At 44.3% G+C, this 14,575-nt stretch overlaps 1 protein-coding gene across 3 annotated transcripts; it reads right to left on the bottom strand.

The window, feature by feature from the left end:
- Nucleotides 1-4,319: 4,319 nt before the first annotated feature.
- Nucleotides 4,320-14,148, bottom strand: farsa (phenylalanyl-tRNA synthetase subunit alpha). Of its 3 annotated transcripts, XM_012953179.3 has the most exons (13): nt 13,959-14,147; nt 12,666-12,803; nt 12,372-12,470; nt 12,088-12,206; nt 10,512-10,604; nt 9,545-9,673; nt 8,419-8,534; nt 8,234-8,318; nt 7,422-7,521; nt 6,686-6,854; nt 5,642-5,719; nt 5,084-5,198; nt 4,320-4,680 (listed from the first exon to the last, which is right to left on the bottom strand). In XM_012953179.3, the coding sequence occupies exons 1-13, from the start codon at nt 14,106-14,108 to the stop codon at nt 4,575-4,577; spliced, it is 1,497 nt and encodes a 498-aa protein (XP_012808633.1). In that variant the 5' UTR covers nt 14,109-14,147; the 3' UTR covers nt 4,320-4,574.
- Between the last annotated feature and the right edge of the window lie 427 nt (nt 14,149-14,575).

Below are 14,575 nucleotides of genomic sequence, written 5' to 3'. Positions count from 1 at the left end.
AAATTGGAATAATTAATAAAACTACAAATAAAAAAAATGAAGACCAATTGCAAATTGAAATAATTAAAAAAACTAAAAATAATGAAAAAATGAAGACCAACTGCAAATTGAAATAATTAATAAAACTACAAATAAAAAAATGAAGACCAATTGCAAATTGAAATAATTTAAAAAAAAACTACAAATAATAAAAAAATGAAGACCAATTGCAAATTGAAATAATTTATAAAACTACAAATAATAAAAAAATGAAGACCAATTGCAAATTGTCTCAGAATATTACTCTCTATGTCATTATTAACATTAACTCAAAGGCAGACAACCCCTTGCAAACATCTGATTAGTTGCTGTTACTAATTATCAATGACTAGACGAGGGTGACCATGTAAATCTTTATTACATCACCTAGTTACAGGGCTGCTATCAGGGGGAGAAAGGCAGGACACAATTTACGTAACTTCCATAAAAACTGCCTCGACTTACGTAACTTCCATAGACGTAACTTACGTATCTCCTACCTGAACTTTTCAGCTGTGGAATGACTGGCTATTGGGCCCCATCCAGCAAGTTCAACCATTATTTGTGTAGTGCACAAGGGGCGTGGCCAAATATTTTGGTTCTGCGTGCTTGCGTTCATGGGGCGGGGCATACAAGTAACATGGATGGGGCCCCCGAAGTTTCTGGTTAGAATTTTATGTTTTAATGGCCCAAAGTCTATTGACCAGTCGTATGTTTGCTTCCACGATTCCAGCTAAATTACACAAGTGACAGCTCACTGCTGAATGATTGCTATTGGTCAGGGTTGGACTGGGCCTCTGGGACACCGGGAAAAATCCCGGTTGACCCAGGCGGCCCAGACCGGATGCTTGCTGGCGCTCCCCCTGCCCGACCCGTTAGGGGCACCCCCCAGTCCGACCCTGCTATTGGTTACTGGACTTGGACAAACATTGACCACACAGGGCAATTCAGCCAATAGGCACAATGGAAGTTTTTGGATTTTTGGGGGGGGATTTTTTTTGCAAACTGGCTTTTAGGCTTCCCCCTTTTATTGTTCTGACTCCCCAACCTCATTATATGGCAATTGCTGCTTTATGGTGACTAGAAAAGCGTTAGCGGGTAAAGCAGTGTCTGTCGTTCTGCCCATCTAATCTCATCTATATCCCGCAGGCTGTATCCTGGGAATTCACAAAGTCGACAAGAACCAAAGTGCCAACGTCGCCAAGTCCACCAAAGACTTGTTCTTTCCCCCGCCCACATACAAGATGAAGGCCTACAGTCTCAGCGGGCACAGTGACGTCTGCATTCCCATCGTGGAACCCACCAACAGCCAGCAGCTGCCAATGTCACCCAATGAGAACTGCGCCGAGATAAAAGCGTGAGCTCTTCAGAGAGAACGTCCTGAGGTGTCATGGTTGCGTTTTTAAAGGGAAACTGTCATGATTTTTATGGGGTATTTATTTTTTCTAAATGAGCAAATAATTCCCTCTGCCATTTAACATTTTATTCTTGAACCAACAAATGTATTTGTAGCTGTAATATTGGTGTGTAGGCGCCATCTCAGTGCCTTGTGCCTGAGTCTGAGCTTTCAGCCAGCGCTACACATTAGAACTGCTTTCAGCTAACCTATTGTTTCTCCTACTCCCATGTAACTGGAGGAGTCCCAAGCTGGACTTGGATTTCTTACTATTGAGTGCTATTCTGATACCTACTGGGAGCTGCTATCTTGCTCCCTTCCCATTGTTCTGCTGATCGGCTGCTGGGGGAGGGGGGGATATCACTCCAACTTGCAGCGCAGCAGTAAAGTGTGCCTGAGTCTGAGCTTTCAGCCAGCGCTACACATTAGAACTGCTTTCAGCTAACCTATTGTTTCTCCTACTCCCATGTAACTGGGGGAGTCCCAAGCCGGACTTGGATTTCTTACTATTGAGTGCTATTCTGATACCTACTGGGAGCTGCTATCTTGCTCCCTTCCCATTGTTCTGCTGATCGGCTGCTGGGGGTGAGGGGGGGGGGATATCACTCCAACTTGCAGCGCAGCAGTAAAGTGTGACTGAAGTTTATCAGAGCACAGGTCACATGACAGTATTCCTTTAAAAAGGCCTTGACTTTTGTTCAAACAGTCTATGTCTGCTTATCCGGTTATAACCCTGACCAGCAGGAAGGACTACAAGGTTAAGCTAGCCACAGTAGCCAACTTGTGCTTCCTTATAACCGACAGATGCTGGTTGGCACAGCGCTGCCCAAGAGCTGGCAGAGGTGGGCAGTGGCTGGACGTTTGCGGGGTCTTTTGATACCAACATAGCTAAATGCAATCCGTAGCCCTACATGGGGGTGTAACCAATCACACCAAGCAATGTGAATTCAAACGAAAGCCGGCAATGTGATTTGTGCCAAAGTCTGTATTAGGTGAATACAAGGAAACAGGAGGAGAAAGGGAATACATAGCCTGTATATAATGCTGATAGGTTAGTCTCTCATATTTTCTGTATATAAAACACTAGAGCAATGAATAGCCTGTAATATATATCCATGTGATTAGTGCTGTTACTTGTGTCACATGACTCAAAACTTGTGTAATAAAATTAAATTAAAATAGGATTTCGTTTCCAGTAGAACAGGAGTTGCATAGCCGAGGGAATATCCTTGTTTACCCTGGGATCACTTATCCGGAAACCTGTTATCCAGAAAGTTCTGATTTACAGAAAGGCCATCTCCCATAGACTCCATTATAAGCAAATAATTTTTTTTTTTTTTAAATGATTTCCCTTTTCTCTGTAATAATAAAACAGTACCTGTACTTGATCCCAACTAAGATATAATTACCCCTTATTGGGGCAGAACAGTCCTATTGGGTTTATTTCATGGTTAAATGATTCCCTTTTCTCTGTAATAATAAAACAGTACCTGTACTTGATCCCAACTAAGATATAATTACCCCTTATTGGGGCAGAACAGCCCTATTGGGTTTATTTAATGGTTAAATGATTCCCTTTTCTCTGTAATAATAAAACAGTACCTGTACTTGATCCCAACTAAGATATAATTACCCCTTATTGGGGCAGAACAGCCCTATTGGGTTTATTTAATGGTTAAATGATTCCCTTTTCTCTGTAATAATAAAACAGTACCTGTACTTGATCCCAACTAAGATATAATTACCCCTTATTGGGGCAGAACAGCCCTATTGGGTTTATTTCATGGTTAAATGATTCCCTTTTCTCTGTAATAATAAAACAGTACCTGTACTTGATCCCAACTAAGATATAATTGCCCCTTATTGGGGCAGAACAGTCCTATTGGGTTTATTTAATGGTTAAATGATTCCCTTTTCTCTGTAATAATAAAACAGTACCTGTACTTGATCCCAACTAAGATATAATTACCCCTTATTGGGGCAGAACAGCCCTATTGGGTTTATTTCATGGTTAAATGATTCCCTTTTCTCTGTAATAATAAAACAGTACCGGTACTTGATCCCAACTAAGATATAATTACCCCTTATTGGGGCAGAACAGCCCTATTGGGTTTATTTAATGGTTAAATGATTCCCTTTTCTCTGTAATAATAAAACAGTACCTGTACTTGATCCCAACTAAGATATAATTACCCCTTATTGGGGCAGAACAGCCCTATTGGGTTTATTTAATGGTTAAATGATTCCCTTTTCTCTGTAATAATAAAACAGTACCTGTACTTGATCCCAACTAAGATATAATTACCCCTTATTGGGGGCAGAACAGCCCTATTGGGTTTATTTCATGGTTAAATGATTCCCTTTTCTCTGTAATAATAAAACAGTACCTGTACTTGATCCCAACTAAGATATAATTACCCCTTATTGGGGGCAGAACAGTCCTATTGGGTTTCATTCATGCTTTATTGATATTTTTGAAGGGAAAATCAGATTATAGTTTAATTCCCTGGGGAATATGTTTTGCCTTTCCCTAGGTGTAGCAGGTAACATACTCAAACAGAATTAGGGGCAAGTGGGTGGGGACTGTATATAAAGTATATGAGTTGTTACACATATGTAGGTTCCACCTTCACCATTTTGGTTATACCATAAAACAGGCCCTATCGGAAACAGGCCCAGTCCTATCATTTACACCATGTGACACATAAAAGATGGCTGACTACATAGGAGAAAAGACAGAATGAGAATGAACGTGCCCTGCTGGGGGTTGTGCTATAAGGAGTTACAGAGAAACAAAGGGGCAGAGCAGGGAGAGAAGCTTCTACGAGTCCCCAGGCCTTGCCCAAACCTTACTAAAGCAATGCCAGAGCTGTGCCCAGAGGGCATAGAGACAAAACAAGTGCTGTTTAGAGCAGAATAAGATTTACTTGGTGGATATGGAGCCTGCCCTAGCACACTGGCCAGCAATAAAACCAATACAGGAGTTATGCTAAAGGTTTATAAAAGTGGCTCTGAGTCTGTATAAAGTCAGACTAAATAGAAAAAGTACTGCCTGTCCCCCATGTACAAGTATAAATAAACAATAGCGTTGTATCCTATCCCAAAGCCCCGTGTGTTGCCCCTGTGGGCAGGAAGATCCTGTACAGCGCGTTCTTGCTCCTCAAGCATCCAGGCGGCAGATAGGGCTGTCATACACCATCTGCAAGTTGACTTTGTGTCCCACCAGCTCCCGGATGTTTTTTATACCGTATCGGATCATCGTTGGCCTTGAAAAGGGAAGAAAGAAGGGTGGTCATGAACATCAATAGGATTTTTACCTCACCAGCCAATAGGAATGCTACAGCTATAAATATGGGCCTAGTTGCACAGTCCAGAGCAGGCCCAGCCTACCGGAAACAGGCATTATGTCAAGTGCTGGGGGGCCAGGACAATGGCCCAAAATGGATGTGAGTTGCAAGATAGATATAGGTAGATAGATATAGGTAGGTAGATTTAGAAAGGTAGGTAGGTAGATAGAATTATTTATTATATCTATCTACCTATCTATCTACCTATATCTACCTACCTACCATCTATCTGTCTACCTACCTATCTAAATCTACCTTTCTACCTACCTACCTATCTATCTATATCTATATATACAACATTTGATACTATAGTGCATCTCACCTTTCCAGTGACAGGCCCCAACCAAGCACGTTCACGTCTTCCGGCAGACCCATCGGCAGCAGCAACTCCGGCCTAAAGAGCCCAGAATTCCCAACTTCCACCCATTTCTGTAACCCTGGGGAGCAGAAGGAAAAAGTTAAGGCGCGGCGGTTTCATAACAATTCAGATTAAAACAATTCTCTGTATAGAATCTGTGACGAGGGCTAGAAAATCCCCCCACGGCTTGTGAGCAGCTGTGTGTTATGTAACAGCCCCAAATCCCCCCGGAGACCAGCGAGAGAAAGGAGAGAGGATATTCCCTGAGCGTTTGCACATTACAGGTTCTGGATTTAATCACAAGAGGATTACCCGCGGCAGATTGACTTGCCTGTATATGGGATATTAGCAGGAATAAATCCCCCCCAAATAATACTGAATGTTTCCAACCATGGTGCCGGCTTTCCATTGGTTGGAGAGGCCAGTGCCGGGGCTTATAAACTCACCCAGAAGCAGCTGTTAGAGTAAGTATCAATGGGCTGGCCCAGAACATGTGGGAGACTTAAGCGCAGGATTACCCACCTTCATGGTAACTGAACACTTCCATGCTGGGCTCTGTGTAAGGGTTGTACGCCGGCTTGAAGCGCAGTTTTGTGATTCCTATAAAGAGAAGAACATTAGTAACAGGAAGTATGAAACCTGCTTTATATACAGAATAAGGGCGGCTTTGTTGGTGGAGACACTAAGTTATAGTTATATCTATAGTTATAGTTTCTGTACAGAAAACATACCTTTCTCCCTGCATCCAGATTTTCCGTCTCTATTACAGTCAGTTCAACTGCAGCTCTTTTTCTGACTTCCTTGTCTAGATTGAAGCTCCACCCACTTATGCTTTCTGAGCCCTCCTCTGTCCCACTATGATGACCTAAAAGAGAAGCCTACTGCACATGCCTGATTGATTTTAATTGGAGCAGAGGCAGTGAGCATGCCCAGTAGGCACCTCTTTGAGGTTGTCATATTTGGAGAGAGGAGGGCTCAGAAAGAAAAAGGGGCAGAGCTTCACACTAGATAAGGAAGTCAGTAAAAGAGCTGCAGTCCGGGTGCTTGTAATATAGAAATAAAATAAATCTGCATGTAGGGGGAAAGGGATGTTATTCTGGGGGCCGTACAAAGTAATTTTAGGGGATTTAAAAATAAAGACTTATTTGTATAACATCTGATACAGAGGAAAATAAAAACCAGGGACAAATGCAGACATTTTCATACGCAGCAGTCCCAAATCTCAAATATAGGGGGTTTCAGGGAGATGCAGTTCAGCTGGAGGGCCACATGATGGATATACCTAACACAAAAACTAAACCCTAAGGCTAATGGCACGCAAGCATTCTGAGCACCTCTGCCCCCTGGTGGAGAACAGCAGCAGGTAAAATACCCCTGTCCCCCTGTAACCAATGCTGAGTGGAAGGAACCCTACTGAATGCACATAAACACCCCAAAATGGCATCCATTAGGCCCAGAATAGTCAAGGCTGTAGGGTTACATGTACAGTAACTAACACAAGCCCCTGATTAGATTTACTTCCCCAGGACAATAAAGAGAAGTATAACGTGGGCAGGCAGATCTTACCCAGCTTGTGAAAGAATTCTTTTAGGACTCCCATAAGGTTCCCCAGAGTCAAACCCCGATCTGCCACGACCCCCTCAATCTGGTGGAACTCGGCCAAGTGCGTCGCGTCGAGCGTCTCATTCCTGAACACCCGGTCAATGGAGAAATACTTCACGGGGGAGAACTCTTTCTAGAGGAGAGAGAGATGAGGAGATTCTGTGAGAGACCAATGGGGTGAGTGTCTATGACATGTGTAAGGGCCAAGACACATGGGGGGACAAAGTTTTAAAAAGTTACGCTGACTAATCGCCCTGTGTGTCTTCCCTCTTACACATGCCATATACACTCTGCTGCCATACAAGTCAGTGCGACCAATCGCAGGCCGTTTGCGGTGTGCCGTTTAGTCAGAGCAACTTTATTACTCCCAATGCGTCTTTTCCCTAAGTGAAGACACACAGAGCTACTAGTAGCAGCTACCTGTCATGGCTACTAAAAAAGACAATGCTGATCATTTACTGATAATTGTCTCTACGTGTGTTTTAGCAGAGGTAATTCTCAGTATTGTTTATGGCAGGGGATTTGCTGGGGTTTTGTAGCCGTGACAAGTAGCTGCTACTAAGTAGCTCCGTGTGTCTTCACCCTAAGAGATTTCAGGCAAGAGAGAAAAGTGAAAAAAAGTGAAAACAGTTACAAGAGGCCAAAGACGCTGACAAAACACAGGGGTATTTGATATTACAAAACAAAGATCTGTATTTACCTGCTGTGCCAACTTGTACAGCATCCGAGCGCTCACTGCTGTAGTGTGTGTCCTCAGGATGTTCTTTTGTGCCTCGTGGATGCTCCAATCGTATTTGTACCTGAATGTAGGGCAGAATGTCACTGGTAGTATGGCACTGCCATGGGATTGCAGGGTAATACAGTGGCACAGACAGGAGGGGGCTATGGGACACGGAGTCTGCCCCTCCCACTGCAGGGTGACACAGTGACACAGACAGGAGGGAGCTATGGGACATGGAGTCTGCCCCTCCCACTGCAGGGTAATACAGTGACACAGACAGGAGGGGGCTATGGGACACGGAGTCTGCCCCTCCCACTGCAGGGTGATACAGTGACACAGACAGGAGGGGGCTATGGGACACGGAGTCTGCCCCCCCCACTGCAGGGTGATACAGTGACACAGACAGGAGGGGGCTATGGGACACGGAGTCTGCCCCTCCCACTGCAGGGTGATACAGTGACACAGACAGGAGGGGGCTATGGGACACGGCGTCTGCCCCTCCCACTGCAGGGTGATACAGTGACACAGACAGGAGGGGGCTATGGGACACGGCGTCTGTCCCTCCCACTGCAGGGTGATACAGTGACACAGACAGGAGGGAGCTATGGGACATGGAGTCTGCCCCTCCCACTGCAGGGTGATACAGTGACACAGACAGGAGGGAGCTATGGGACATGGAGTCTGCCCCTCCCACTGCAGGGTGATACAGTGACACAGACAGGAGGGAGCTATGGGACACGGCAGGGTAATACAGACAGGGAGGAGGTATCAGACACAAACTGCACTCTTACCCTTGGGAACCATATCCTCCTTCAGAATGAACCTTCTTTACTTTTTCTAGATATTCCATGGGAAATTCTGTGGCTAAGGCTGGATCTATAAGACAATGAATAACGGATGAATAAAACATCACACTATACCCAGAGGAAGTGATTATACACACACACACATATATATTATATGGGGAAGGACTGACCTTGTAGGAAGAAGGTGTCGTGCTGATCCCGGGCAGGGTGCTGCTGCGGCTGGAACAGTGCGTCAAAATTCCAGAAAGAGCTCTCTATGAAGTTATTGGTGGGCATCTCTGTGAATCTGAAACAGGAAGCAGCCAATTAGAGGACAAAGAGCTATCCCCCTTAATGTTTACACCAATATAAAGGGCAACATGAACCGCGTAGATATACAAAATAACTATCCCATAAAAATACTTTTTCAAGATTTCAATAACCCTAAAGGGAAAGTATACCTGTCCTCTTATTTGTTATCTGCCTATGAATGTTCAGTACCAAAGAGACAAAAAGCCTTCTCTGCATATTTATTTCAAGTCAGAAACTCATACAGTGCCCTCTAGTGGCTAAAGGGGTTGTTCACCTTTTCATAAACCTTTAGTATGATTTAGACATTGATATTTTGAGACAATTTTCAATTGGTCTTCATTTTATTTTTTGTTACATAGCTTTTTTTGTTCAGCATCTCTAGTTTGGTATTTTAGCAGCTATCTGGTTGCTAGGGTCTTGTTTACCATAGAAAGCCAGGCAGTGGAGTTAGTAAGATGAATAGGAGAGGGACTGAATAGAAGGATAAGTGATAATAACAATACAATTGTAGCCTCAGAGAGCAATACTTTTTGGCTGCTGGACCCCCATTTGAAGTTGAAAAGAGGCAGAAGTAAAAGGCAAATAATTCAAAAACTATAAAAAAAATTAATGAAGACCTTTCCAGCTTTCAAATGGGGGTCACTGACCCCGGGAGCCAATAAACTATTGCTCTGTGAGGCTACAATTTTATTGTTACTCTTGTTTTTTATAACCAATTCATATACCAGTCCTATTCATATAGCAATTTCTCATTCAAACCATTCCCTGGTTGCTAAGGTAATTTGGACCCTAGCAACCAGATAGCTCCTGCAACTTCAAACTGGAGAGCTGCTTAACAAAAATTGAAATGATTACAAAAACCACAAATAAAAAATGAAGACCAATTGCAAGCTGTCCCTACACTGAACGTTAGGTGAACAACCCCATTAAATACAATGCTACATACATACATACATAGAGCTTTTCCTGACCATAAGGTGCCGGGAGGGGCTGCGCTCTACTCACCCCATCTCCAGGAAGATTTGCCGGAACTGGGTGCGCACCTTCAACAAAGGGTGCAAATGGCCGCACTCTGGCATCACTCCCAGAGCATTGAAGTTATAGCCCTTGAACTGCTTCTCTCTCCAGGATCCGCTGGTTGTGTGTACAGGCGGGTAATGTAGGGTAGAAAGGAGAGGAAAAAGCATGAAATTAAAGAAAAACTATATATATATATATATATATATATATATTATATATATAAATAAACCATTTTCATATAAATATACTATTTTAGCAGTATGTGCCATTGGGTAATCCTAAATAGAAAACTGCCATTTTAAGTACTAAGGGCCACCCCCTGGGATCATAGGACTCACAGCGCTCACAAACAAGCCAAGGCACACATACATGCTAGGTCCCATCAGCCAATGAATGGGCAGAGTTCTGCCTTTTTCTCCCACACTACTTCCTGTTACAGTTAGAGCTGCATCACTTCCTGTCAGCTGATCTCTGAGGGAGCACACAGCCCATCACTAAATGGCGGCTCAAGGGAAAGGATATAAAAGGCCAATATTTACTGATAGATATATATATATATCTATATCTATATATCTATATATATATATATATATATCCCAGTTTGGCGAGATTCTTTAATAGGCCACTTAAGATAATATAAACTGTTTGTTGGTTACGTATTCATTCTGGGGGGATAGTTTTCCTTTAAACGGGGGAAAAGGGCATAAAGGGAGCAGCCAATGACAACACCCCCCTGTGTAGGCAAATCATTATATGCCATGTCTAAAACAAGAGTGATAGAATGACAAATACTAGGAGGTCCGCAACCAGGGGGGCCCAGTTTGGACACAGGACCCCCCACCCCAACAGAAGGGGGCATAGGGGGCCACGGGCAGACAAGGCAATGCCTCTCTAATGAACCTTTGGAAATGGAAATGCTTTCTTTTTATTGGCTAGTCTTCTTGGCCTTTACCTGGCGATCATTTCGGGGGTCAAGTCGGTCTCTTGCTTGGTGATGCTTGTGCTAAAGCCGGATCCCTTCGTTACCCAATAGGATTTAACCGTCCTGCAAAAAGAGGAGGAGACATTAAGAACAGAGCCACTGCCATCAATAGCTTGGCTTCTTTTGAGCAGGGCTCTCTCAAATGCCCAGGAGCAACCAATCAGATGTTTGTTTTTAAACAGGTGACCAGTAAATGCTCTCTGCTGATTGGCTGCTATGGGTTACTTCCCCTAGTTGTACCAGTGCAGGGCAACAGTACACTGAAATTATTAAGTAATTAAAATATATTTTTTGGTGTTACTGTTCCTGTAAAAGGTTCACGTTATTGGTTAATGGTAAAGGACACGTTGCTGCTTTATAGGAGATGGCAGATTCATGAGTTTCTGTCTAAGGGATGAGTGAGCTCCGGCTGTTACGTAACATGGGGGGGGGGGGGTGTTACTCAGAGCTATTATTAGGCAGCAGCCAGAATGTCAAAAAGTTGCCAAACTCATTCATGCAACGTCCCTTCCTGTTTTTCAAGATCATATCAAGGATATAAAGCAATTTCCAAAGAAAGCTGGACTTGCTGTTTCCCCATAAAGACAGACACACAGAGCTACTTAATAGCAGCTACTTGTCACATCTACTTAACGTCAGAAAATCCCCTGCCATAGACAATACTGAGAATTGCCTCTGCAATTCAAAGATCCAAAGAAATCTAATCAGGGCGAGGGGTAAAAATAGTCAAATATCTCTGAAATATTTAGTTTACATTTGATTTATTGCTTCTTTAGTATGACTGCTCCAGTGCAGCTTATATGGTGTCACTGATTCACCCCATTGTATATGGTTTCCAACCAAAATCTATTGTATATATGCTGACTGGTACTGCACTGCCCCCTAGTGTATGAATTCAGCATTGATGCTCTTTTGTTACACAATGGGCCCAGTCAATGGGCAATAACGGGTGGCAGTCGGGTTATATTCTCACTAATTCTGCTCAAATTAGATTCTAATTAAATATGACCCCCATTTTTACCTGATCTTGCCCAATACCTACTGCCAACTGTAAAAACAGAAGTAGCACTGTCATAGCCTGGAAGGGACTAAGGGGTATGTTTACTAAGAATGGAGATAAATATCACCAGTGATGTTGCCTGTAGCAACCAATTAGGTCTTTGCTTTGATTTCTAACTTGTTGGTGACTGTTCAAATCTTATTGCTGAATGGTTGCTATGGGCAACATCACCGGAGATATTTATCTCCAATCTTAGTAAACACTCCCCACAATCCTAGGTTGGGAAGGTTAAAGGACTAAACCCAAAAAACTGTAACCCATGGGCACCTGTCCTACAGAACTCTAACACAAAGCATACACCAACACTAACCTATTGCCATGAATGCCCACCTACATTTGGACACCAGCTATGCAATGTGGTAGATACCACCTGTGTAGCCTATCATAACGCTGGGCTTAGAGGAGACGTTACTGGGGTCCTGCCTAGCAACAACTTACCCATGTAACAATAAGCAATGGCGTAGGGATTAGTGTTTCCGGACTTACACTTCATTGACAAGTTTCCTCTTCTTCAGCTCGTTCTTGTCCTTCTCATTCACATCATCGGCCTTTCCCTTGAGGATGAGCTGGAGTTTCTCCTTCACTGCGTCCTCTATGGAGTCTACCTGCAAGAACGGCAGGGGGTGAAAGTGAGGGAATGGTGAGGTGGAGAGAGATGGAAAGGTGAGGACAAATAGAACAGAGGAGAGACATAGATAGAGAGAGACACGGAAAGTAGAGGGACAAAGAGAGAGAGGAGACAGCTAACAGGGACAGACATCAGGACTCACCACTCTGTAGATGCGGGGCCCTCCTTCTGCTGCTTTATCCACACGGACCCATTTGTTGGACATGGCTTTACTGAAGCCAACTTTAGCTATGGGCTGCTTCTGCAGAGGATTCAACACAACAAAATGAGCCTTGTAATAGTCTGTGTGAGTTCTGCACTGAGAGGGAAGGAAGCAAGTGTGGCATCTCTGTACTAAGTGAGAATGCTGGGAGTTATAGTTCATGCTAGTGAGCCATGTATCACAGCCCCCCCCTACATAAATATGTATAAGCCAGGCATCCCCTCGGCCACTCACCATCAGCTCGCTCTGAAGCAAGCCTTCTTTGGGCAGGCTGTGGAAGACCCTGGCCTCGTGGCTCCCCTCGCGGGCAATCTCTTCCCCTTCTGAGCTGAGCTCCCATTTCTTGCTGGAGCGCTGTTCCGCCTCAATTATCTGCAGGTGAAGAGGGAGAAATGGCAGTATTAGAGAATAGCTAGGCAGCTCCATACTTCAGTCGGCTTTACCTTCCCCTCTATATATTTCCAGTTTTCAAATGGAAGGGGGTCACTGACCCCGACAGCCAAAAACCTATTGCTCTGTGACTCTACAATATTACTGTTATTGTTACTTATCTTTCTATTCAGGCATCTCCAATTCATTTACCAGTCTCTCGTTCCCACCACTGCTTGGTTGCTAGGGCAAACTGGACCCTAACAACCAAAAAGCTAGGTCCATAGGATCCTCAGGACCCGATACCTTGGGAATGGAAGTATGCTTAGCTGCCTGCAGTACCCAAATGGCCTTTCAGCTATCGATGGGATGCAGGGGCATTAATAGGTAGCCAAGAGACCCAGGGGACAGGCCTCTATATAACTGCTCTCCTACAGTCTCCTGTTGTCACTTACCTGAGCGTAGGGACCAACTCACAATATACAATATAAAAGTCCGGCTAATTAGTAATTCATTCAGATTAATAATAATCAGCCCTATAGCATCAGCCTCTGTGACATATGAACCTCATATTTTGCTTGATTACTTCCAGTGGCTTCTGAGTCGGCCAGAGGCCACTGAGCATGTGCCGTGCCACCGACACACAAAAGATGGCCTAACAAGATCTGCTGTGGGCAACTTGATAGGGCTGGATTGTTACTGTTTTAGGGCTGCTGAGTCTCTGGAGTGGGAAGGTAAGTCCAGTATATAATACAGCATTCTACCCTGGTAAACATTAGTTCTATTTTAAGTGCTAGGGAAAGTTTCCTTAAACTCCTGGGGGTGGCAAAATAGGGCCCGACACACACCCTATGAGAATCAAGGCCTGGGAAATAAATCCCCCCAAGTGATCCTATTCACCCACCCAGATACCTATAATAAGCCCCTGGAGCAGTCACACATAAAGGTCAGTAAGCACAAGGGTGGCTTATACATGGCTGACAGTTATCACTACTAGATGCCAACTTTGCCTGCAGGTTACAGGGAACTGACTGTCAGCACATAAGCAGCCAATGGGCACAGCTGAAGGAGCTGACTGCCAGCCAATGGGCACAGCTGATCCCCTGTAATGTCCCTATGGCGGGGGTGAGTGTTATTGCATCAGAAGCTGCCCCTCACCTGCCCCAGGCACTGCAGGCTCTTCACTGCCCCCACCACCTGCTGATGCTCCACGCCGAGCAGGGCCGCCAGCTCCAAGCTATCCACGCCTTTACTGCCTCCATCTTGTAATCTCTGTAACAGCTGCTCCGATACTGAGTTGTCTGCCATGCTGCCGGCCTGCTCACTGCGCCTGCGCACGAATCACCCGGAAATGTCATATTAGCTGCAGGCAGGAAGTCAGACTTCGGCCGGCTTCACTGAGATGCGAGTCTTATGCCGGAAGTACGCCATCTTGCTACTCCCATCGTAGCCCTCTCTGTCACCCCCATACATGCGATAGAGGCCATCATACTACTCTCACCTCCATCGAATTAACTATAGTTATATTCTTGCACCCTGTTCTCTGGCCGCCCCACGTAAGATAACGGGGTTATACCTTCTCTAAATAAACATTTGTTATGGTGCCCACAGGAAAAGGTCCTTTGTCTGGCGACCTATTTTCCAGAGTGCTTCAAAATCACTTAGGGGGAGCCTCCCAAAATTTGAAAAGTAGAAGGAGGGACCATTTTATAAAACCACACCTGAAAAGCATAACATACACAAAGTGCATCAGAAGACAGACACTGTGGCCCCAA

The sequence above is a fragment of the Xenopus tropicalis genome, chromosome 3, assembly GCF_000004195.4.
Source record: "Xenopus tropicalis strain Nigerian chromosome 3, UCB_Xtro_10.0, whole genome shotgun sequence".
Taxonomy (NCBI): Eukaryota; Metazoa; Chordata; class Amphibia; order Anura; family Pipidae; genus Xenopus; species Xenopus tropicalis.
Note: the sequence above shows the minus strand (reverse complement) of the source record. Positions and strands in the feature narration are given on the sequence as shown.